General features: G+C 42.5%; 1 protein-coding gene and 1 long non-coding RNA gene across 3 annotated transcripts; one reads left to right on the top strand and one right to left on the bottom strand.

The window, feature by feature from the left end:
• Positions 1 to 2718: 2718 nt before the first annotated feature.
• On the bottom strand, positions 2719 to 21354 carry LOC142056275 (alcohol dehydrogenase 1). 2 transcript variants are annotated; one of them, XM_075090777.1, is made up of 11 exons: positions 20719 to 21354; positions 15444 to 15551; positions 14579 to 14730; positions 11480 to 11581; positions 10199 to 10337; positions 8151 to 8238; positions 7824 to 8043; positions 6875 to 7135; positions 6259 to 6394; positions 4792 to 4930; positions 2719 to 3591 (listed from the first exon to the last, which is right to left on the bottom strand). In XM_075090777.1, exons 3-11 carry the CDS (start codon positions 14594 to 14596, stop codon positions 3567 to 3569), a joined length of 1128 nt encoding a protein of 375 aa, XP_074946878.1. In that variant the 5' UTR covers positions 14597 to 14730; positions 15444 to 15551; positions 20719 to 21354; the 3' UTR covers positions 2719 to 3566. The 2 variants fall into 2 exon arrangements, with proteins under 2 accessions (XP_074946878.1, XP_074946877.1); XM_075090776.1 differs by lacking the exon at positions 20719 to 21354 and having other exon boundaries at positions 15444 to 16516.
• On the top strand, positions 10964 to 18417 carry LOC142056279 (uncharacterized). The gene is made up of 3 exons (XR_012660282.1): positions 10964 to 10996; positions 17269 to 17370; positions 17819 to 18417. It is a non-coding gene; the product is annotated as an uncharacterized LOC142056279 (long non-coding RNA).
• Positions 21355 to 22627: the final 1273 nt, after the last annotated feature.

The following is a 22627-nucleotide window of genomic DNA, read 5'->3' as shown; positions in this document are numbered from 1 at the left end:
CTAGTAAGGGGAGAATGCGTCATGAAGGGTGTGTGTGTATGCTTTTCCAAGGACACATTTCACTCGTAACCAGATTTGCAAGGGGACACACTCCCCTGCGCTCCCATTTCTGCTGAGGCATCAGGCAAGGTGATTTACAGGAGATGGGCTGAGCGAGACCTTGTTGGAGGACCAGGCTAAGATGAGCACCTCGTGTGTGACCCTCAGGTTTGGGAACTGCTTATGCACTTGGGAAGACGTCAGCCCCAGGTTTGTGTGTGCAGGGGCCTGCCTGGAGAGGTTTGTTTGGGCGCTTGCTACCGCATGTCCCAGCCCTGTTTCATGGCGTGAGAGGGAAGGTCAGCAGTATATCTCTATGTTGGCGGGCCAAACCCCCAGCTCCCGAATCCCCTGAACTTTTCTCCAGCTTCACCCTGCCCCTACAGCTGGCTGAGCCCTTGCCTGGGACATGGTGGCCCTGGGGTGTGACAGCGACTCCAGCCACGCGGAAGCGCTGTTGGGCAGCCTGTTCCTGGTCAAGCCAAGCCTCTAGGTGATGATGGCCAGGTGCTGCCTTGCCGCTGTCATGGAAGTGAGCACCTGGCATTGGAGTTGCCATGCACCTGTGGATCCTTTTGATCTGTATTTATTTCAGGTGCACAGGGACCGTTAGCACTTTTTCCCAGGAAACTTCTACTGTTTTCATAGGTTTCTTTCCACACCTTTGGTAGCCTCCACCAGCCTATGAGCACTGATGATGTGTAACTTCCCAAGAATAAGGATTTTTAGAATGAAGTTTTTAAGGTTTTCAATATTCAGCCTGGTCTCCCTGCTGCGTTAAAAAAAAATTAAAAAATATATCCTGCTTTGTGGTATGATTTATGTATCTTGCAAGAGAAGTTGTTGTTTCACTTGTCCTGAGCAGGTGAATATGTGACAGCCCTTGAACAGAACATTGGCCTGTCATCTCCCAATTATCTGTGCAGCACAGAGGTTTTTATTATTGGGATCAGGCTTTCCATTTGCTAACATAGAAGCAGTAAGAGGGGATTATGCTGTGTGGGAATAATCACTGCCTGGGATGCACGGTCAGGGAGGGTGATCTTACAAGCATATAAAAACAGAGCTGTATGGCATGTGTCTCTGCACACCGGAGCACGCACTGCTGGAGCTACACAACTGTCCTGTGCTGTTTCCTGGGGGCCTTGCTGGGTGGGTGGGATGTGGTGGGAGAGCAGAAATGCAGGACTGCCAAGCTGTATGTGAAGCCAAGTGATGTTCAGTAAACACTGGTGTAGTTTAAGGTCTGAGGAAATGCTACCTGTGCTGTGTCAGATGAAGAGTTTGTCTCTTGGGAAATAATAATTGGATTTTTTAAATGGCTTTTGGAGGCTGACACAGAGCTGCTATATGTGGCCCTGGACCCCGCTGGAGTCCCTCAGCATCAGAAAGCCATTGGGAAGGTCTGTCAGAAACATGCTGTCCAGAGCTGTACAATCACACAGAGAAATTAATCTTCAACTGGGTGTGGATGGGGAGCTACAGGGAGAAATACCCTAGGACAGTGTGAACTATTTGTTGTTCCCTGGTCAGAAGCCACTTCATTCCTCCATGTGAAAGCAGAACTAGATTGCTGCCTTATAAAATGTGCAGTACAAAAATAATTTCATAGGTTTATTGTTTTGGACCGCAGCAACTATCTTAATAAGATACTAACAGCAGGTGTTTACTGTGCTTGGCAGATCACAACAACAGAAATGAGCTTTGCATGATCCTGAAGAGGACTGAAGCAAGGAGGTTCATTGTACTTTATTCCCTAGCTCTACTTTTTTTTCCTTCCCTCTTCTACTCTGAAGACTGCTGTTGTATTCTCTACCCTTCAAGCAATAAGGAATGCATTGGAAAAAAAACCCATGCACCTGGCATATGGTGGATACTTTACCTCTCCATATTCCTTCTTTCTGTCCTCACAAGCTAGGTTTAAACAGGCCTTCTTTGGCTTCTGTTTAAGTCATGACATACCTTAGCTGGTACAATAAACTAGCTTGGCCTCCACAGAAAAGATTTTGTTAGAATACTCTGAGAATTGAGATAGTATGATGCTCTCATTTCTGCTGACTCCCTGTTACTACAGATGAGATCAATTAAGTGGAATTAACCCCCCTCTTCTTCTATTTCGAATAGCGATCCAGTTCATGCTGTTGGTTCACACACAACCTGCCTTGAAAGGGATCAGAACTCTTCAACTGAACTGCACCTGAGAAGAATTATTTTTATGGTCTAGAAAAAAATCTTCAGACCTGACTGCACAGGTAACGCACAGAAAGAAATGACTGAAGTTTAGGTCTTGATTGTTGTGTAAACTGAGTTTATTATACACACACGTGTGTAATCATGTGTTAAAGTCTAATCTCTCAGCAAACTTATCCTCAAATAATTAACCTAGCTGGGCCACTCAAGGACTTGTTCTGCTGACACAAACAAGTAAGTTGTCATTAGCACACAGCCCCCTTACTTCACAGGCTCTTCTACCCAGCTACCACCCATGCGAGTGCCTGCAAGCTCTGACTGGCACTTTAAAAAGATAAGTCCATGTTGACCATGTCTGCCAAGACAGAAATCGCCTCTGTTCCTGTTTCCACATTACAAACGCAGAAAGCAGTAAGATGCTTTACGTTTGATTTCTTGCAAACTGTTACCAGTCACCTGTTTCTTCCCATTTACTCTGTATTCACACTTAAAGGTTTGGAAACCTCCCCTTTATTTAATGAAAATAAATAACAATACTTGGTGCATTTTCATATTTCTTCATGTTGTTTCCTAAGAATCAAATGCACTTGAATAAATTGGCCAAGGATCTAAAACCATGCTGACAAAACAACTGAAACATCCCCAGGAAAGAGGTACAAAGGTAAAAAAAAACCAAAACCACAACACCAAACACCACCACAGCAGTTTTATATAAGATGCTTGGATACGTTAATTTGGTGAGACTTTCTCCAGTACCTAAGCCTATCATTTACTTAAATATCATTTACTGAAATTATTAATTCAAACACATGGTCACCATAACTTTTCATCTCTGCAGTAATTCCCTTGCCTATGACGTGATGGAATGCTAAAGTCATTCAGGATGGATACATAGTTCTGACCTAGAGTTTTATTGTGCTGAGCTGCGTGCACAAATCTGTTAAGCTGGCAGTGTTATGAAGGCCCAAAGAAACAGTTTCCTTCATTTTTCTTCTATTAAAAGATTGCATATTAAAAGCCATTTTTAAAAAATCCAAACATTTCATAACACCTGTGACAGCAGCAAGTCCTGTAATTCATAACTGGCTATTAAAAGAAAATTGCAGCACAACACAGAGGATTTAAAGCAAGAATCAGGAGAAAGAGGTAGGAGGAAACAGATTATTTCACATATAAATGCTGTGCATGAAGTTTGGTTTGAGCTTGATCCTTTTATTCAAGGGTGGTGGTGGTAGACCTTTCAGAATTGTCTTGGTTTGTATTTCATATCAGTTGTTTTGGAGGATAATGATGTTTGTACTGGTGCTGAGCCATCTGCTGTGTGACAGTTGGGAATCCTAAAACACCAGGACACTGCGAATGCTGCAATACAAACCGACAAGTTAGTGACTGTAGAAAAGCCCCATGGCTAACACTGGCAAAACACTGCTGTTTTCTCTGAAAATCTAGGCTACTGCTGTCAACCGGGGCACTCCCTCCCTGCCTGCCCAGCCCCAGCTTGCAGCAAAATGATGAAGCACATGTGCAAACCCTGCTGCAGATGCAGAGAACAAAATTCATGCAAGACTGCAAAGCCTTTGTTCATGAAGCCCAGGGCTCCTGGCAGTTGACCACCAAATAGAGCCTGGGAAGTCCTTGGAGGGGGTCTAAGGAACATCCTTCCAGTTACAGATGGCTCTAAGGGTAACCTTGGAATGGTGCAGCTTATTCTGGGCTGAGCCACTGAAGTGTTCCATAGTAAAAATGGTCAGCTGCAACATGCCTCTGTCTTCAGGTTGACTGTCAGTATTTTAACAAAGCTGATGGCATCTCTGTCCTCATCACTTTCCCATTTGTTACACAAAAATCTAAAACTAACATCTACAGCACACCTAAAATAAGGACAGTGTGTGCTGCCTAGTTAGATCCTGAGAACAAACCTCAGGGCTACTTTCTTCTGTCACATGCTTTTTATATTTAGAGCAAGTAACACCTAAAATAACTGCTAGCAAATGATAATGAAAAGAAATGAATGTAATTCTCCAGACTGTGTAAGTTATAAACAGCTTGAACTTTCAAAAAGGGTAGTCCCCACACATCCTAACATATACAAATGTATCTCCCACTTCTGCCAAGGAGAATTTTCAGTTATTCCCAGGGTGAACATTGTCAAGTGTCTCTGGCAAACAATATTTCCCACCCTATGAAAACAGATCCTGAGCTGAAATCTTACAATATCTGAGGAACGCACAAGAGCTAAATTCCAAGTTTGCAATGTATATGTACATCTCCCTCTGCCACCCCGAGTCTTTGCTCAAACTAGAACCTGAAAGTCCCTCTGTGAGGACAGACAGGGCCTGCTGCATTTCAAAGGCTAAAGCTTTGCTGGCTTTATTACTACAGCTACAACCCCCAGACACCAACTGGGCACGATTAAGGGGCATAGTGGGTTGCCTTCCCTGTCCTCTGCCATGAAGTCATACTATGCGTTACTGTACAGCTCCTTTTCGTTATCTATACAGAACTTTTACAACTATAGAACTTCAGAGCTATATAGAACCTTTACAATTAAACAATTTTTACCTCTTCCCTGTCCTCAGCAGATCAAATCCTTCATTGATTTTAGTGAAAGGAAGTGTGTGGGTTATTAATGGATCCAGAACAAATTTTTTTTTCATGTAGTCAGCAACCAGTTTAGGGACTGAATCTTTACTCTTCCAGCCTGAAAAAAAACACAGACAGGTCATGTTTCAGATAATGAAACATCAAATGTTTGTGAAAATAGATAAAACTCATGGCAGCTTAAATTTTTAGATAAACTTTCCATAGCAGAATAGCATGATGAAACATTATAGCATGCCTTTACCTTTGTAACACAGAGTGCCAGCAGGAAACATGGGATGAAGTGCAGCTATTCTACATATGACAAACCCAGTAAGTGCTTTACTGGTAGAAGGCCAGTAAAAATCTGAATCTTTACAGAATCCAAACTTTCCTCTGCATTAAATACTGTTTCAACTTGTCTGTTGATACATTGTCTGCTAAATCACACATCCTACAAAAGCTAGGGTGCTGACACCCATGTTGGTAACTGGAAACTTGACTGCCTGGTCAAAACTGGGGGGCAGCAGGGGTGGATGTTTCTCTTTTCTTACAAGCTGTACTAGATAAAGCTGTGTCAAATAGTGGGATGCCATTCCAGAGGAACCTAATGTGTTTCTGCTGTTTTATTCATGTGTCTGTTGAATACATCAGAGGAACTGGTTGTGAGTGAGAAAGCCTGTTGCTGGAAACACATTTTCTGTGGCCTTCAGCTTTGTGTTGAGTGAGCTAGGGCTTGCTGAGCGAGGGTGGCATTCTGCTGGGAGAGCTCAGAAAAGAGAAAGAACTAGAAGGGACTGATGGCATCTGGCAAGGGGCTGAGCTGGGGTCAGACCCACGTGGAAGTCAGGTGGGTCTGACCACCAGTGTACTTCAGGGTTCTGACTCTCCATCTCTCCTGCTCTTTTCCTTTCCCTCTTGTTCTGTCTTTCTGTCCCTCTCATTCTCCTTTTTGCTCTTACTCTTTTTCTGCCCCTCCCTCTCTCCTCTCCCCACCTTATAGTTTCCTTATTTTCTTTTCTTCCTTTGTCCTCTTCTCTTATATTTCCCCTTATCTCTTTTTCTCTCTTCTCCTCCCTCCCCTCCCCCTCCTTTTCTTTCTCTATTCTTCTACCTTTCTCTCTCCCTTTCTTTTTTCTCATTTTCCCCTTTTATTTTTTCTCCTCTTCCCCCCTCTTTTTCTCTACTTTTTGTCTTTTTCTCTCTTCCTTTCTCTTTTTCTGCCTCTTCTCTCCCCCTCCCTTCCTTCCTGTTTTTCTCTCTCCTTCTCCCACAATTAACTAACAGTTCCCATAATTGATTCCCTTTGTGCTTCTTTGTCAGCAAAATAGCTAGCCATATTACTTCCAATAGGACAACTTAAGCAATTAATTTAGATATATCCTATTTCATCCAAGATGATTTACAAGTTTCTCAAGCCAGTTAAATCACATCTTTCCAAGTCCTTACCTCCAAAGACAGACCCTTTCCAGGTGCGACCAGTGAAGAGGAGCAAGGGGTCAAAGGTGATCTTTTGTGCTGCAGGAGGCACTCCCACAATCACACTGACTCCGTAGTTGTACTGGCAACAGGCCAAGGCCGCAGCCTGCATTGAAACAGAGGGACACCCTGGAGTCATGCAAGATTTGCTGCTGGGGCACAAAAGTTTGAATTCCTTCTCCTCCTCTCAGGGCTCAGCCTGCAATTCAGTTTTTGTAACCGAAACCACATCAAACAATTTCCATTGTATCCGCTGTCATGGGTTAGATATGTCCTAGCATTGTTTTCCTTCCCCATTTTGTCTTAGTAATTAGTGACAAGCCACTGTTGGAAGGCAGATAGTGGGCTGTGTGAAATTTAGCCACCCTGGTTAGGCCAGGGGACTACATTGAAGTTCCCTTTCCTAAGTTTCTGAGCATGCTTCTGTCCCTGCCTCTCAGTGGCAGACAGCTGGACTTAACAGGTTTGAAGTTAGCTTGACACTGTGCCAGTGGTGCTCAGCTCCTCACCCTCAGCGCTTAGTGGGTTAGCGAAGAGCGAGCTAACAAGCTGATGCCTCATCTGACCACATCTTTTGGTGGCATACCATGGTTTCAGTACGGCCAATGACCTCAAAGGAGTAGTCCACACCGTGGCCGGTCATTTCGATCAACACTTCCTCAATAGGCTTCTTGAAATCTTTAGGGTTGACGCAGTCGGTAGCACCCAGCTCCTTGGCCTTGGCAAACTTGTTGCTATTGATATCAACAGCTATGATGCGGGAAGCTCCAGCCGCCTTGCAGCCCATTACAACAGAAAGGCCAACTCCTCCGAGGCCGAAGACAGCACAGGTGGAGCCTGGTTCCACCTATAATAACCGTATAAACACGGCATCCTGTTACAGTCCAGGTAAAGTACAATGCATTTTCTTATTATCAGTGTATTTTCACTTACGTCACTTTTTGTAATTTAGAGATTACCTGCTGAAAAAGAGTTTGCATATGCATACCTATTAGTGCAGTAGCCAGCTCTACTGTTATAATCCTACGTGCGACTAAGACAAATTGTCCCTAAAATACCTTTCTGAGACCAGGTTTCCATTACAAGTCTCGGCTTCAGTGTAGAGACACTTTGTTTTTTTTTAATGTTGCTTTATATTCCAGTGGTGTTAAGATCTGTAGTTTCACTCCACTGGAGACAGTGCCACCTGTAAAAGTCACATTCATGTATTGCTACAAATTATGAGTGTTGCACACATAGGCTTCCCTGTATTCCTAGACTTCAGCTCTGTTGTAATATTTTTCTAGGGGTGATAAAGCTATGAGAGAAAACTTAACAGATGGTAATACTAAGTCTTTGTACTGGATTTTGAATTGAGGACTACTGACTACCTTAAAGACAGACAAACTGAAGGAGGCAAAGAACTAGTATCTTCTTTCCACCCTGAACTTAGCAGAGCCTACACCTCCCAGCTGCCATGCTGACGACCCACTTGCAGGCCACACAATCCTGAGCAGACCCCATGAGATGCCAGAAACACCCACCATGATGCTCACCTTGGCAGTCTGTACAGCAGCCCCATAGCCAGTTGAAAATCCACAGCCAATCAGACAAACTTTTTCCAGAGGTGCAGCAGAATCAATTTTGGCTACAGCAGTTTCATGCACTACTGTGTATTCAGTGAAGGTACTTGTACCAAGAAAATGGTGAATTGCTTTTCCTTTACAGGTGAATCTAGTGGTGCCATCAGGCATTAATCCAGCACCTGAAGAAATGCTGTTGAAAGATGACCAGAAATAATGGCAAGTGAAATCTGTTGAATGGGATCACTTTTGTATAAATAAAAATCAAATATGGGTTGTAGGTAACCCAGGAAAACTCACTCATTTTTACTGCACAGATTACCCCTGGTGCTTAAGCAAGTTTTGCACTCCCCACATTGTGGAACAAAGAGTGGAATAACCTTGTCTCCTAGAAAGAAGGAGAAATAAGAGGATTAAAAAAGGCAGACAAGCAGCATGCAGGTAAAAACATGAAGCAAGTGTATTTAATCCCTAGGCAAATGTGCACTAGGGGTGCAGTGCTGGTTTTAACTCCTTCTGCTGCCCGTGGAAGATAAACCATCTCTCTCTCTGTTATAAAGGACATCATTAGGGCAAAGTTACGACAACTAATTTCAATATGCAAAGTTCCTGGTGTCTTTCATAGAACCGAGTCTGAGCTATGTCATAAACCCACGTTAGCTACTGACATTCCCAAAGTACTTATTCGGCAGTGCATTTGATCTTCTAGTTAGAAAGAGAGTAGTAACACCCAGGTAAAGAAACAGATAAAAATTGACATCCAGTAGGAGAGCAGATTAGAGTGCCAAGATAACAGGGCTGTAAACTGTGCATACAAAGCATGGGAAATTAAACATTAATTTGCCAGCTCTCTTGATTCACTTTCCAATTTGCAGTCCTGTTGCTGTTGCACTGGAGTGAAGGTAGGTAAAATATTTGTCAGAGAAGCAGTGACACACACAAGCTAGGGCATCACCTCTAATTCTCTAGCACAATTATAGAATTAACAAAGTAGCACATAGCTTCCCAGCTATGCAATTTTTTTACTGCTGCCAACGATGTACGGTAAATCCCTAATAATCTCTAAACAGGTAACTCCTAATACAGATCAATTTGTGATTTGACAGTTCTAAAATGTGGCTAATCCTTGACACTTTGGAAGTCAAGGGAGATGTTTGATTTCAACTAAAAATTGGAAAATGCCTTCAGAACATGAAATGCCCCCACTACCCTGACCCTCAGTTAACTTCGAACTGTGACATGGGCTGAGTAATCATTCTGCTAAAGAAACTGCACATTTTGGAGCCTTTTTTAGAACTTGAAGGTGTAAATTAAGCAACATTTGAGAAATGTGCTTTTGTACGTGTGTGCACGTTCAGGCCTGCTGTTTCAGCACACCTGGAAACATGTGGCAGCCAGAATTAGTGATTATGAACATAGACATAAGAGAAAATGCAGTCAGAGCTATCACTGAAATTTGTAATATACACATTTGTTTGGAATTAAAGCAGAAATCTCTAATAAAACTTTTTCTTACCATACATACCGACCTGCTTTGGACATACCTTTTGCCAGTACGAACAAAGACACTGGAAGTACAGAGGCGTTAAAAGTGGACTACTTAGGTATTCTAAGAAACTGCCTTGTTAAAACTGAGCATTTCTGGGCAGACTTTGTTCACTGCATATTTTTGTCTTGATAATTTAGCCCTTGCTAGAACTTGTTTGGTCCTGAAAAAGCATATAGAAATCCCGCCTCATCTTGCAGCAGTGGGAGGAAAATCAGCATCTTTCACTGACTTCTCTATCTAGCCATTGTGATTTCAAGGAGGGTGTAGCGAGAGGCGCAGCTGGTCCAGATACACGTCCTCTGGGCGATGCAGCCCTCAGTGAGCAGTGCTGACTCACCTGCGCTGGTGCTGCCCACAGGCAAAGCCTGCAGTGGGGAGAATTAAAAGAAGGCACTTTCATATGCTGTCTAGTGCCGTTGCTCTGCCTTATTCTTGAGAGAGATCAGCTGTGAACACTGTGTTTAACGAACCTGTAAGTTACTACCTGATTTCCTATGACCAGCAGCAAAGAACCTACGTTCTTAATCCCATAACAGGAAAAGCACTATGTAGGTAGAAAGCAAGCTGCAGATGTTTTAGCCAAAACCAAATGAAACTGGATAGAAGATCTGAATATAAATCAAGATTTGGAACACAGAAAGATGTGGACCTTACATACTGTCCTTTAAGGCATCCTTGAAAAAACTCAAAGTTGGAACATTTTCCTCTGCAACACAAGTACTCATGCATGTAATCATCTCTGACTTCAACGGGAATCTGGAAACTCAGCACAGGGCTTGTGTTTGGCGCTGTTTCATACCTGGTTTGATCGAAGTTACTCCCTGCCCAACACTCTCCACAACACCAGCTGCTTCATGCCCCAGAATAATTGGAAAAGGCATAACCAGTGCACCAGTTACCACATGGTCATCAGAGCGACAGATCCCTGTGGCCACGATCTGATTTAGAGGAAAGACAAGAATATTTCAGCATTTAACTGTGTCATATGTAGAAGTGAAATGATATCATAGATTTGGAGAAGTCACTTGCTTCCTTCCAAAATCACATATGCACACAATAAATCTACAGGTAAAACACTTTTGGCTGTGTGTTTCGTGATTTGTCTTAGGCTTTGATTGACAAAGCAAGGCTCCCGTGTCAATGTTTGCTGTGCGCTACTGAGCTCTGTAGGAAGTCTAATTGATTATCTGGCAGAACCAATGTTCTAGCTATACAATTATATATGAAGAACAGAATAAAATAAATTATTCCTAATATTTATATATACATACATAAACATAAATAGTTTGTAATAGTACAGAAATATTACACAATTATGTAAATATAAATTGTCTAGCACTTATTATTTATAAACATAGAAATATTAGATATTTTATATTCCTTACATTTAGATCATACTACAATATATAATAGATATGTTATTAAAATATGTATTATACAGTGATATATATAATTACACTATAATTATTATATATTTATATATTTTAAATATATGTATAAGTTATATATACAAAAATTTAGGGTGCACATAGTATTTTATACCACATTTTGCCTTTTCTTGCAGGTAGGACAGCCGTATTTCTTTTGAAACATTCAGGTATGTCTTCACAATTTTATTCTGACTAATGGAGCTGTCAACCCCATGAGGGGGTTCTCCTCACTTGTGTAACACTTGAAGCTACTCTGAAATTAAAACAGTTGCTGAATTCCACTGAGAAAGTTCCTGAAACGTAACAGATGCTCAATACCCAGTTAAAAAAAAAGGAAGCTCCCAGCCCTACTGAGCTATTTCCTAGCACAGATTCAAACAAAGTCAAAGAGAATTTCTCACTCCACACTATAGGGGATTCAGATTTTTGTGTTGTACTGTAAAAAAAAAAGATGAAAAAAATTTTTTTTTTTTAACCTCATGATCAAATTTAGAACTTGAAGCATGTTCCATTGGAGCTCACTGAACAGTAACCTCACTCACCTACTGAATGTTTTCTGACTGGATCCTAAAAATCTATAGAAATAATTCTGATAAACAGCAAGATAGAATGCAAGTCATAATAGTTGCTTTAAATTTCATTTTTAGTACCTTTATGCGAAGTTCATGTGCTTTTGGTGGGGCAACTTCCACATCCTCGATAGAAAATGGTTTATTGGCTTCCCACATTACTGCTGCTTTGCATTTAATAACCTGCAAACAGAGTAAAGAAAAAGGGAATAGCACTTACGTTTGCAAGTCACAACACAGACAGATTCTTACATTTCTGCATGTGAGACTCCTCCTTATATTTGGGGGAGGAGAGGGAGAAGTACAGGGAAAAAAACCCCAAACACCACAAAAAAAAAAGCCAGCACCAAAGCACAGTGTAAGCCCATTTCCCCCTCTCCTCCCGACCAAGATCATGTCTGACTTTGTTCATATTTTGGTCATATGAGGTTTTCAGCAACATGTATAATGGTCTCCTAGGACAACTGGATACCTTATCCATCCTCATTGTTCCTTCTCTGTTTCTAACTTCCTTGGAGGATGATTTTTCCTATGTTGGATTACTCATGTATATTTGTGTCTTCTGGGAGATGGCACACTAAATGATGCCGTATATCAGGTTGCGATAAAGTCTGCGTCACCTACAACTGCCTGTGTCGGGAACTGTCAAGATTGCTAAAAGTGGAGTTCAGAGCCTAATACAGGCTTATAAATGTTTTATTACAGTCCAGGGTCAGCCATGAGGCTGAGAGGACACCTATGTAAAATGATGTAGCACTATGCAGAGGTCATCTTGAAGAAGCAACAGTCCCTTTAGTGCAAGACTATCTGGCTAAAGTACCTTGCTTCTCAAAAGGGGTATTTAACTCAGGTGGGGTCACTCCCAATAACCAAAACAGCTTTTTTTTTAATTTGGTCTGTTAGGCTAAAGTTTGTCCATTAGCTCTGCAGGCATTGTCCAGGTGCTGACAGACCTCTGGGATCCTCGGATCACCTGCCACTGAGGGAAAAATGCACTTGGAAGAGAGAAGAGCGTTGTCCGCTCCTCATCCAGGCTCTTGGACAGAGGGTAGCCCCAGTTTCCATCCAGCAATCTCACTCCTACTGTATTCAAAGGCAGGGGGACCTCTCTGTCCCCCTGTTCATTCCTGTTCTTCTTTGGTGGTCTCTGCCCATCCCAGAGATTGAAACGACTTCAGGCCCTGGGATATGATTTTTCCATGTCACCCTTATGGGTGACACTCTATTAAGTTCTCTTTCACTCTGTTACATCCTACTGACTGCAAGCGTTCAGATGGCATTATCTTGAGAGGGAAACGGAGGTGAATTGAGTCTAGGATGCAAGCAGTTTAGCATATGCATAAGTATCCTGCATGACTGGGACAGTGGGACTGGGAGAACTTAGCCCAGCGTGCTGCAAAGTTCTTGGGGGGGGAAGGCAACTTTTTAGTATCAGGGCTTTTGAAGTAGGAGTAGAAATAACGTCTAATTATCAACAAACTGTTACCTGGTAACAAAGAAAATATTTACTAGGAAATACTAAACATATGAAATAAAATAGGGCACTTTCAGCAGCTGGACCCAAAGTGGGACTGAGCATAATGCTTTGAAAAAGACAGACTGGAGAGTTTTGCACTAAATTTAACATTTCATGTGTCAAATGCAAGTGTGATTGGTAAAAAATTCAGGAGCGAGGCCAAAGATCACATTTTAAAGGGCCACATTTTCTAGGAAACTTCCCGAAAAAAAAGAAAAAAGGGCTTATGCATTTATACTGTATTCTACATAGCGCAATAATGATTTCACAACTTACACAGGCAAAGCACATAGTGTTTATAAGAACAAAGGCAGCCAAGAACTGTGGATTGCTGAAAACAAATAGATCTCTCTTGCAATGAGGCATTGGCTAACTATGATTCTTCTAACAGTTGAGTCCCTGTGAACTGTTACCGACTGTGACAGGATCCCACAGATGCACCGACAGCACACCATCACCCATTTCATCTATTAAGGCAAGCACTAGCTGGAGTCACAGTGCATTTTTTTCTGCTCCTGTGTTCTACCAGCCTTATAAGCTACTGCAGCAGGGCGAGGGTAGGTGTAGAAACATACCCTTTTACAGAGCATAAGGGTTATGCTGCTTGGTCACGTAGACCACACGGTAACTCATGTGTTACTCCAAGATAAACACAGTGAAAACAAGGCAGTTTAGTTACACTGCTTCCTTTACCATGCTCAGTCCAAGGCTGGGTGGAGGACTGAACTTGGTGAATTTACCTACACGTGAACTACAATTAATTTTGCACTTCTGGCATCTCAGAGTTAGAGAGAACATTTCCCCCCGCTTGTTTTGTTTGGTTTTAGAATAGTGAAGACAGCTAGCAGTAACAGCAAATAATCCTGGTACTTAAGGCACACTCCAGCAAGGTACATGCCTTCAGTCATTTTCCATCTCTGGGTTCCTGTCCATCGGCCTCGCTTGTGTGTCTCTGGGTGTATGTTAGCATCTCTCAGGTAGTGTAAGAAACAACATATCCTGTCTCCAGCAGTGGTATTAACCTACGTTTCTCTTGCCACTTTCTAGCAAAGATGTAAATACTCATTTCAGTCCCAGCTCAGTATTGCATTGCAGGTGATACTTTTGGTCTTCATTAACTTAAGCTCCAGACTTGTTATATGCATATTCAAATTTAATGACTGCCCTAACATCAGCACAATTACACCTTGAAATTTAACACAATATTAACTATGTCTTTTCTTTAGAAAACAAACTGTTATGAATTATAAAGAAGCTAAAAATAGTTTAAAATGCTGCAGGATCTCAGAATGGAAACTGACAGAGCTGATAAATCCAATAATCTAAACACTTAATACATTGTATCATATTTTAAACTGTCCAGAGATTAAAAATAGTTTGCTAAGCCTGGGGGGGGAGGTTATTCTTATTCTGGTGCTGTTACCTTATGATACCTCAGTGCTTAATAAAAATAAATAAATTATTGTCCTGAAGAGTGTAACAGCCATTTCCTAGGAGAACACCACAGCCTGCAAGTACAGGCAGCTCTCCTGTACCAGCTTGCTCCTATGCTCTCCTCTGTGTTATACCACCAGGACTTACGGTGTCCCTGCAAAGAAACTGCATTTAAAAATGCATTCCTCAGCTGCACCAAAGAAACTTATCTAATATAAACTTTTGCTTACTTTGCCTGCCATGCTCATGTTGACCGGTGTCTGTTTCCAATCGTGCCACCACTGATTTCTCGTGCCAGGAGTTCAGTCAGCTGCAAAGCAGTCAGGCTGCTGATACCACAAGACCCATCCAACACACTGGAGGCTGGTCTTGTGAAATGCTCCTGCAAGTGCAGCAACCTTTTAGCCAAGCCTTCCAGCTCAAGAGTCCCACCTCTTAATCAGCCAAAGCACCAGAACAAAAATAAACCACCCATCTGCTGAGACCTCACTCTTTACAGTGCTTCTGCCTTCCCGATTCCTGTCACACTCTTCCCTACCCTTTTCGCATCCCACCTATGGTTGCCCTCAACATCACAGGAAGAAAGCAAAATCCCTGGCTGGAAGCTGTCCCCTCTTTCCACCTTCCTGGGGAGGCTGCCCTCCAAACCCACTGCTCTCAGTGACACTGAGAAAGAGAAAAGGGGAGAGTGGCTCCTGAAGTCACAGCAGCAGGGATGCCGTGAGAACATAAGGCGTTGCTGAATTACTTTGGTGACACTCATAAGAGCCGAGCTGATATATTAAAACATGCTATTGTGCAAGCTGCTTAAGAAACTTACACCATCTGGCTGGGGCTGTACCTGCTCCTAATTCCTTAGTTTTACAGTCTGGCTACTCATTAATCTGTTGGAATGTCTTTCAGCGAACAGTGACCAAGGACAACGTGCTGATGGGAAAGCAAAAATCAGTAAGACAGCACAATTGCTGCAAGATGATGTGCGTTTCTTACCACGTGCAACACCCTGCTCAATTTGCAAGTGACTGCCTGACCCGTTGGTTCCATCAATACCCACACGCACAGCCCCCATCACTTCTCGGGTGCCTGCATGCTTACCCTTAACCATACACAACGTCCTGGCGTGAGGGACTGCGTAGAGGTCAGCACTGCACGCCTTTGCTGTGGATTTCAAGCCTCATCTGTCTTCAAGTTATGCCCAGCATTCTGAAATCAAGATAATTTCTTCAGAAACAAGCAAAAAAGAGATAAAACACTGCATATAACCTGAATTGTAATTACTAAGTACAGCACTCTCTCAGGTTTACCTGTATGACTGCAATTAATTTAAGAAATGGTACAAGAAGAGGAAGCAGGGGAAATGCAGTAGATGTATGCAACCTCAGGCAGGTGCTCCAGGGACAGCGGGGCATTCTAGTGGCCTCAGGGATGCAACACCGGCCTGCCACGGATGCAAGCTGTGTTTGGCCAGGGCTAGAAGAAGCTGCCTGCCTCCTGCGCCTTCTTGAAGAATGTCCAGTCTTCCTGGCCCCCTTTGCCCTTCAGGGCTGCCTCCCAAGGGACTCTGTCAACCAGACCCCAAACAGGCCAAAATCTGCCCTCCGGAAGCCCAAGGGAGCAGTTCTGCTGGCACCCCCTTCCTTACTTCTCCAAGAATCGAAAACTCTATCATTTCATGATCGCTGTGCCCAAGACGGCCTCCAACCATCACATCACCCAGTGTAATACAGTGTATTACAGTATAATAACATATTTTTTCTCTGTATAGCAGTGGTCATAATTAATCTCTCTTGCTGCTTCTTGGGATTACACAGCTACAGATGCTACAGAAATTTCACCTGCTAAGGTCATCTCAAAGTTCATAGGGAAACTAATTCCATAATTGTATTTATTTATAATAATGCTGCAGATAAGCTGTGACTGCTCGCAGTATAGCAGCTACTACATGTTGTGCTTACAAACCTTCCGAAGCATATATAGTCTTTGTGCCACACCTAAGGTAGAGGAACCTCAGATGTGCCCTGTGTTGGCTGAGCTCACACAGGGACACTATGACTCTAACCATGTGGATTTTATCTAGATGGAAGTAACAAATGATTTCTGTGAGCGGACAAAATATATTGTCTGGTTATACAAAATTGGCCAGTTTAACTTGTATTCTTCTTCAAGATGCTGCTCGAACATGGGCTTGTTACCACCTTGCTCTGAGCCCCTTTTCCCACCAGCCAGCCAGCAGAGACCTCATGCTGCAACCCTGACACATCAGTTGGGAAAGACCATGCGTAGGGAAGGCCAACCTCAAAAAGCAAAAAAGACTCATTCCTCTCCCAGCTAGAAGAAAATCTGCACCCCAACGCCCTGCACACCGCGTATGCCCATACATCTCTGACCTAAGAGTGGAGTGATGGCTCAAGACCTCAGAGTAGGAGGCTGGGTGCCTCTGGGAAAGCGCCGGCAATACCATCCTCATGTCAAGCTGAAAAATTTGTGAGCTGTGGTGCAATTAAAAGATTGGTGGTGTAACACAAAATGTCAACACAAAAATAAAGTATATAAAAAAACCTTCTAAAATCTCCCAGTAAGGCCTTCAAGGTAGAAGACACATTCTGTGTACTCTGCATCAAAATACACCCAAAACAACGTGACTTACCTTCCTGTAACATGCTGGCAGTTCTACAAAACCTTGGGAGGCAAGACCTACTGACTTATACTTCCTAGAAGAACTTGTATCAGAATGAAGTATTTCTAGTCCAGTCTATTCCTTGACAGTTATCTTTCTCCTTTCCTCCCTTCTTCTAAAGTTCCCATCCCTTTTCCTTATCGCTGTCGTCTTTGATCCCTTTAAGTTTCCTTTCCCCTCAAAACTCTCCTCATCTCTTTAGCTATATGCATATTGAGTCCAGGAAATGTTTTTTTTTTTCAGGGAATGGAGCTGAGGCCATCTGGAAACCATGTCCTCTGGCCAGAGTGAGTACCTCCAACTGGGAACACTGGGCAGTGGCTCCTGTCTGCAGCCTGTGCAGGGGTAAGTGGCATGGTCTTGAGGAAGAAGGTGGCAAGATAAAGGACTGCACATGGCACCACTGAAACACAAGCTGACTTGCATAACTATGTTGCAGAAGCTGCTTTATTTGCATTGCTCTGCCAGATTGCTCAAGACACCCAGGCTCAAGGTGCACAGCAGCCCTGGCACATGGGGAAACTACAGTGCTGCCCCTTTATGACTCGCTCACACAGGCCCTCAGGCTCAATGCTTTGCTCCAATGCTTGCCAGAAAATACTTAACTGATCCCTACACCTCATCCTCTTCCCTAAAAGGGCAGTTCACTACAAAGAGAATTTTTCTTTATGCTTATCTACGTATGGTATTCCTTCTTACACAATTAAAATATGATACATGATTCCTTTATCAGCTTTTTATCTCACTTTGTCCAACTGAACACATGACACTAATATTCCCTCTCTCTCTCCAGTGAATTATTAACCTCAGCAGGTCCCAGTGAAATGTAGCCACAGAGGCAGAAGAGAAAAAGCACGCTGGAGTTGTTGACGGCTGGTGAGCTTGCACACAAAAGAAGGTGGGAGCAGCGAACAAAGGACCATTTGTGCAACTCCCGATCATCTTTATTCAGGGACTGTAACTTGGGCAAAGGACAAGAAACACTGACCATGCTCAGCATACTGTAGCCATAACTACAGTTTCTGACTACAGGCACTTGTAGTGGAAGGTGGTGGTTCTTCACTTCCACTTCACAAGCAGCACAGCCTGCTTCCCACTCCTCACTCCTACCAGAGCTGAGCAGCCTTGTGTCGCCTGCTTTCCTCAACCAATGCCTGAAGTTGACTCTAGGTAAAGAGATCTAGCAGTTTCTGAAACAGCCTTCTTTTAACCTGAACAAAATTAATTCTTCTGCACTGAACCAGACCCAATTTAACAGGAGAATATTATAATCACAGCTCAAGTGATTTAACTCTACAGAAAAAAGCTTTTAAGCGCAGTTATACATCACAGTTTTTAGTGGCAACTATACATTCTGTCCTACAAATAATAAAATCTGTATTATTTTTAGCTAATACTTAAGCATTTTTTAAAATAGGTTACTGTTTCCTGCATCTACGCTGTTCATATTTATTTTGAAGCTTACCAAGGTACATGTATGCTTACTTTCAGACAGCGATTTAGCTGTTAAAAGATAAGTAAGCAAATATAGTTTTAGCCTTCTGGAGGGTCTTTAAGTTGAAAATTCAGCATTTCGTCCTACTGTGTGACAGGAATTTTGAAGTTACTCTTTTACATGTCACTTCAGAACCTGGTAAGTACAAAAGATTCAGCTCTGGGCTCCACAGGTTAGTGGTAGAAAAAAAAATGCAACATTTGTGACGTCCCACCCTACACAGTAGAGAAGTTGTGACTGCTCAACCCCCTTGTATTTTTCCACCTGCACATTTAAGGATGTCCAGAGGATTAGGTACACGAAACACTGCAGGTGCTCATTAGTATGAAGTGCAGAGATAAAATGGAGCAGCAGGTAAGATTCAGAGCTAACATGCAGGGCAGGTCAAATTAAACCTGGTCAAACAGCTTAGGGACCATATCTGGAGATCTTACAAATGTGCATGACAAGGCAATAGAGCTGAATTAAGCAAGCACAGGACATAGGGTTTTGTAAGAACATGAGACTCCCAGAAGTAAACACCAATACCTTCCCACAACACACAGAAGATAAGTCATGGGACAATGCTTTACTCATTTTAGTGAACTGAAGAACAAAAGCCAAAGGTGGAAACTGCAAATTAGCTAAACACCAGTTCTGAAAGTTTGTGGGTTTACAGCAAGTATTAAAAGAATTTGAAGAGAAAAATAATATGTAAGGAGAGTACTGAAAAATCACAGCCAAGTGACAAACAAGAACAAAGCACATCTTATGCTATCTGAAGTACAAATGGAGCAAAAGGGAATGAGTATGAATCAACAATTTTATTATTTACTGGCTTTAGGAGTGTCAGTAGGAGATGCTGTTGTTCCAGCTAACAAAGCCACCTTCTTGGAAAGAGAGACAATTACGCTCTACATTTCAAAGGTGGGCAAAACTTTAGCCAGCCTTAGATTTGGAAGTCATATTGAAGTCCACCTCTACCTGTCAGAGTAACTTATCACATGAAGAATGTGTGCTTACTCAAAGCTTATTTTAAAATTAATTTTAAAATGGATACTTTCCAATAATATGAGCCAACACCAATAACAGTGCGGTGAACCTATGATCTTCAGTGTGATTATCTAATGAGCTGCATGCTGGATCTACAACATGTTCCAGGCAATAAAACGTTCTGTTCAAATCAAAGAAACGCTGGAACTTTTCACACTTCTCCAACCTTATCCTCAAGCTGTAAGGATTTTAGGAATGCCACCTTCAAGATCTACTTTACAAATAGGTAAATGCATTGTGAATTCACACAAGCCACCTAGATCTGCCCAGTGCACAGCAGAATCTTCCCCATGACGTTCTGTGACAGCGCCCATGCTGAGGTACCACCTTAGTGATTCAAAACAGATTAACTTCCAAACGTGTTGCCACAGCCATCTACATTGTCACAAAACGTGCATCAGCAGCATGACAGTACCCATAAACCAATACTTGTTTACATCATCATCTGTCTATTGATTTTCAGCTAACTATGCATTTAAATAGTTGATACCAGATCTTTCTCAAAGCTTCCAACAGGAAGGTTCGGGTTACCAAGCAGTTTCAGAAAAGGGACTGATGTCAGTAGGTAACAATATTTCAAAGGCAAGCCCAGCAGTCCTAGGCTGCACTTCAGGGTATTTTCTTTTTCAGTTCCATGGCTCTGGGGCACAAAGAGTCAAACTGCCCCAAGACTGCCCAGAACTGAGGTGCCAACCTGGGTTTTTGGAATAACTGGTCAGCGTGGATCCCCTTGGCCAGCTACACCCCTGTGCAGCATGCTGGCTGGCACTGCACAACACACCATCGGTGGCCAACCTCTTGGCTGAAAGCCCTTCATATGGGAGTATTGAGAGAGGCTCTTTTCCACTCAGATCATTCAGATGTCCTCCCACAGAGTCAAGCCTACAATCAAACACAGTTGCTCCATAAGCAAACATAGGGTCAATGACCATATATGACATGGGACAGGAGTCTATGTGGAAACCAAATCAAAGATAAATTGACCTCAATCCAGGAAAAGGACAAGTGGGGGCTAGTACGCTAACCCGGAGCAGCACAGTGTTTGGGAAATTGCCGCAGTACAGATGCAGATGAACACTGCTGGGGTCACTGACTTCAGTAACCTGGTAGGTCTGTCATGTCCCACTCCTAACCAGGGAATGAGACAACAAGCTTACTTACGGTACCTTGCTGTCACCTCCCTGCTGCGTGCTGCTAGAAGAAAGTTTGCCCATTTCAGCCAGAAGGTTTGACTTTCTGCCATATCCCCTTCATATTTCCTGCTTCTGAGACTTCCAGGCTCATCGAACCATACCTTCTTTATTGCCTTTCTAATGTTTTATTAGACAGATGTAAAGATCTCTGGATGTATTCTGCTGTTCAGCAGCTGCTCAGGATTGCTGAGTAATAGTTCTGGCAGTACCCAAAACTTCAAAAAGCTCAGCGATGAAAATCTTAGCTTTCCTAAGCAGAGCAATGATGCCTCATGGTGAAACACAGCGATCACGTCCTTCTAGAGCTTCTGTGTAGCTTTTCTTCTTAATATTCTGTTCTCCATCTCTACAGTGGCCAAGGAAGAAATTGACTTAAACTGAAACAAGGAGGATTCATATTACACTTCAGAAAAAAAAACAACCCAACTTTCTCTGGGCATGGACAGCAAAAAAGGTAGATTGCTCGGAGATGGTGTGGTGCCATCCTCTCGGAGGTCTGTAAGACCTGGTTAGACAAGCATGCCAGAGCTGATCTTCCCTGGGGAGAGCAGGGTGAAGCAGAGAACCTCCCTGCCTATTCTTGTACAGTTTTGTTAACTTTGTACAGCTGAAGCTGGGATTCGAAGGATCTTTCTTTAAGAAATGCCCGAGAGCACTGCATGTAAATATTTATGTCTGTTATCAGAAACTAATTCCTTGTCTTTTCCTATTATCAACCAGTACAGTGATTCATCTCTGCTTCCAGTGCAACACTTTAGTGGGCCACGCCTGAAATATGTGAGTATGTCTATCTTGAAAATCTTCAGAATAATACAGCCAGGCCTGTAGATTGCAAACAAAGAATAAATGTGCCTTCTTACACAACATGCCACAAGCTAGAACACTAGAGTGCCAACCAGTGCTCCAACTTGTGTACACGTAAATCCAAAATGCAAACAAATTAAAACTACATGTAGTGACTTCTAAAGCCAGCAGTATATGTGCTGCCTTTAGGGCTCTGTTGGCTTTCCTTTTCAGTCCCACCTCATATTTTCTGTGCACGTCACGGTACAAGGGGAGGTGGAGGAAGCTTTATGCCCACCGCCAGCATAACTTTGGATCAAAAATGCAATTATGATTGTCAGGTAGGGGTAAGAAAATTAGGTGGAAAGAAAAAGCTCAAGAGAAGCAAAGCAATTTACAGCCTAATTTTAGCCTGAAATCAGAACCGCTGAATAAATGTTCCTACTTGTTAAATAATCATATCTGGCATTATTGAATATATTAAATGCATTCCTGAAAGGAGTGATAAAATCATGGAATTCAGCCAGGAGGAAGCAGCTTCACAATCAATAGTAATCACCAATAATAACTGCCTTGCAATGCCTTCAACTGGCAGCTCATGAAAGGATATTGATCTTAAAATGTTACAGCAGCCCGTCCCCTCACACCCTGGAGATATTTGAACATAGAAAGATCATAAACTTTTCTCAAACTGGCTTTTATCCACCCCTTCTGCTTGTTTTCTCATTATTTACTCGCAGCTGCTGTTTATTGTCCCAGGCTGTTTTGCTTGTAAACTGATTTTAGCTTGCAACTGCCACGAATGTAGTCGAAAGGAGAGATGGTGTTTCTTTTGCCTGAAGAACGTCGGCCACTGAGAAAGTTATCTTTGTATCGCCACAATATCATCCTGAATGCTCTTTTCTCTATCACTATAGGGCTGGTGTTGGGAGTTGTAGGAATGGGGACAGCAAAGCAGTTCATGGTTTTACTTTACTGTAGATCTTTATGTATGGCATAATCCTCTGAATTGCACAGAGAATTGCACAGGACTGCTACCAGGACTGTAGCAAAAGCTGCTTACTCTATCATCTGTTTTTTTCAATCAAAAAGTTGGATG

The sequence above is a fragment of the Phalacrocorax aristotelis genome, chromosome 4, assembly GCF_949628215.1.
Source record: "Phalacrocorax aristotelis chromosome 4, bGulAri2.1, whole genome shotgun sequence".
Lineage (NCBI taxonomy): Eukaryota > Metazoa > Chordata > Aves > Suliformes > Phalacrocoracidae > Phalacrocorax > Phalacrocorax aristotelis.
Note: the sequence above shows the minus strand (reverse complement) of the source record. Positions and strands in the feature narration are given on the sequence as shown.

Bases quoted from the DNA above. Each gene is read 5' to 3' on its own strand.
- LOC142056275 (XM_075090777.1), bottom strand. The intron at 10,338-11,479 runs GTACTAAAAATG...CCTCTAAATCAG, and splicing joins CACATGAACTTCGCATAAAG to ATCGTGGCCACAGGGATCTG. The intron at 8,239-10,198 runs GTATGAAACAGC...CCTTCTTTCTAG, and splicing joins AGTAACTTCGATCAAACCAG to GAGACAAGGTTATTCCACTC.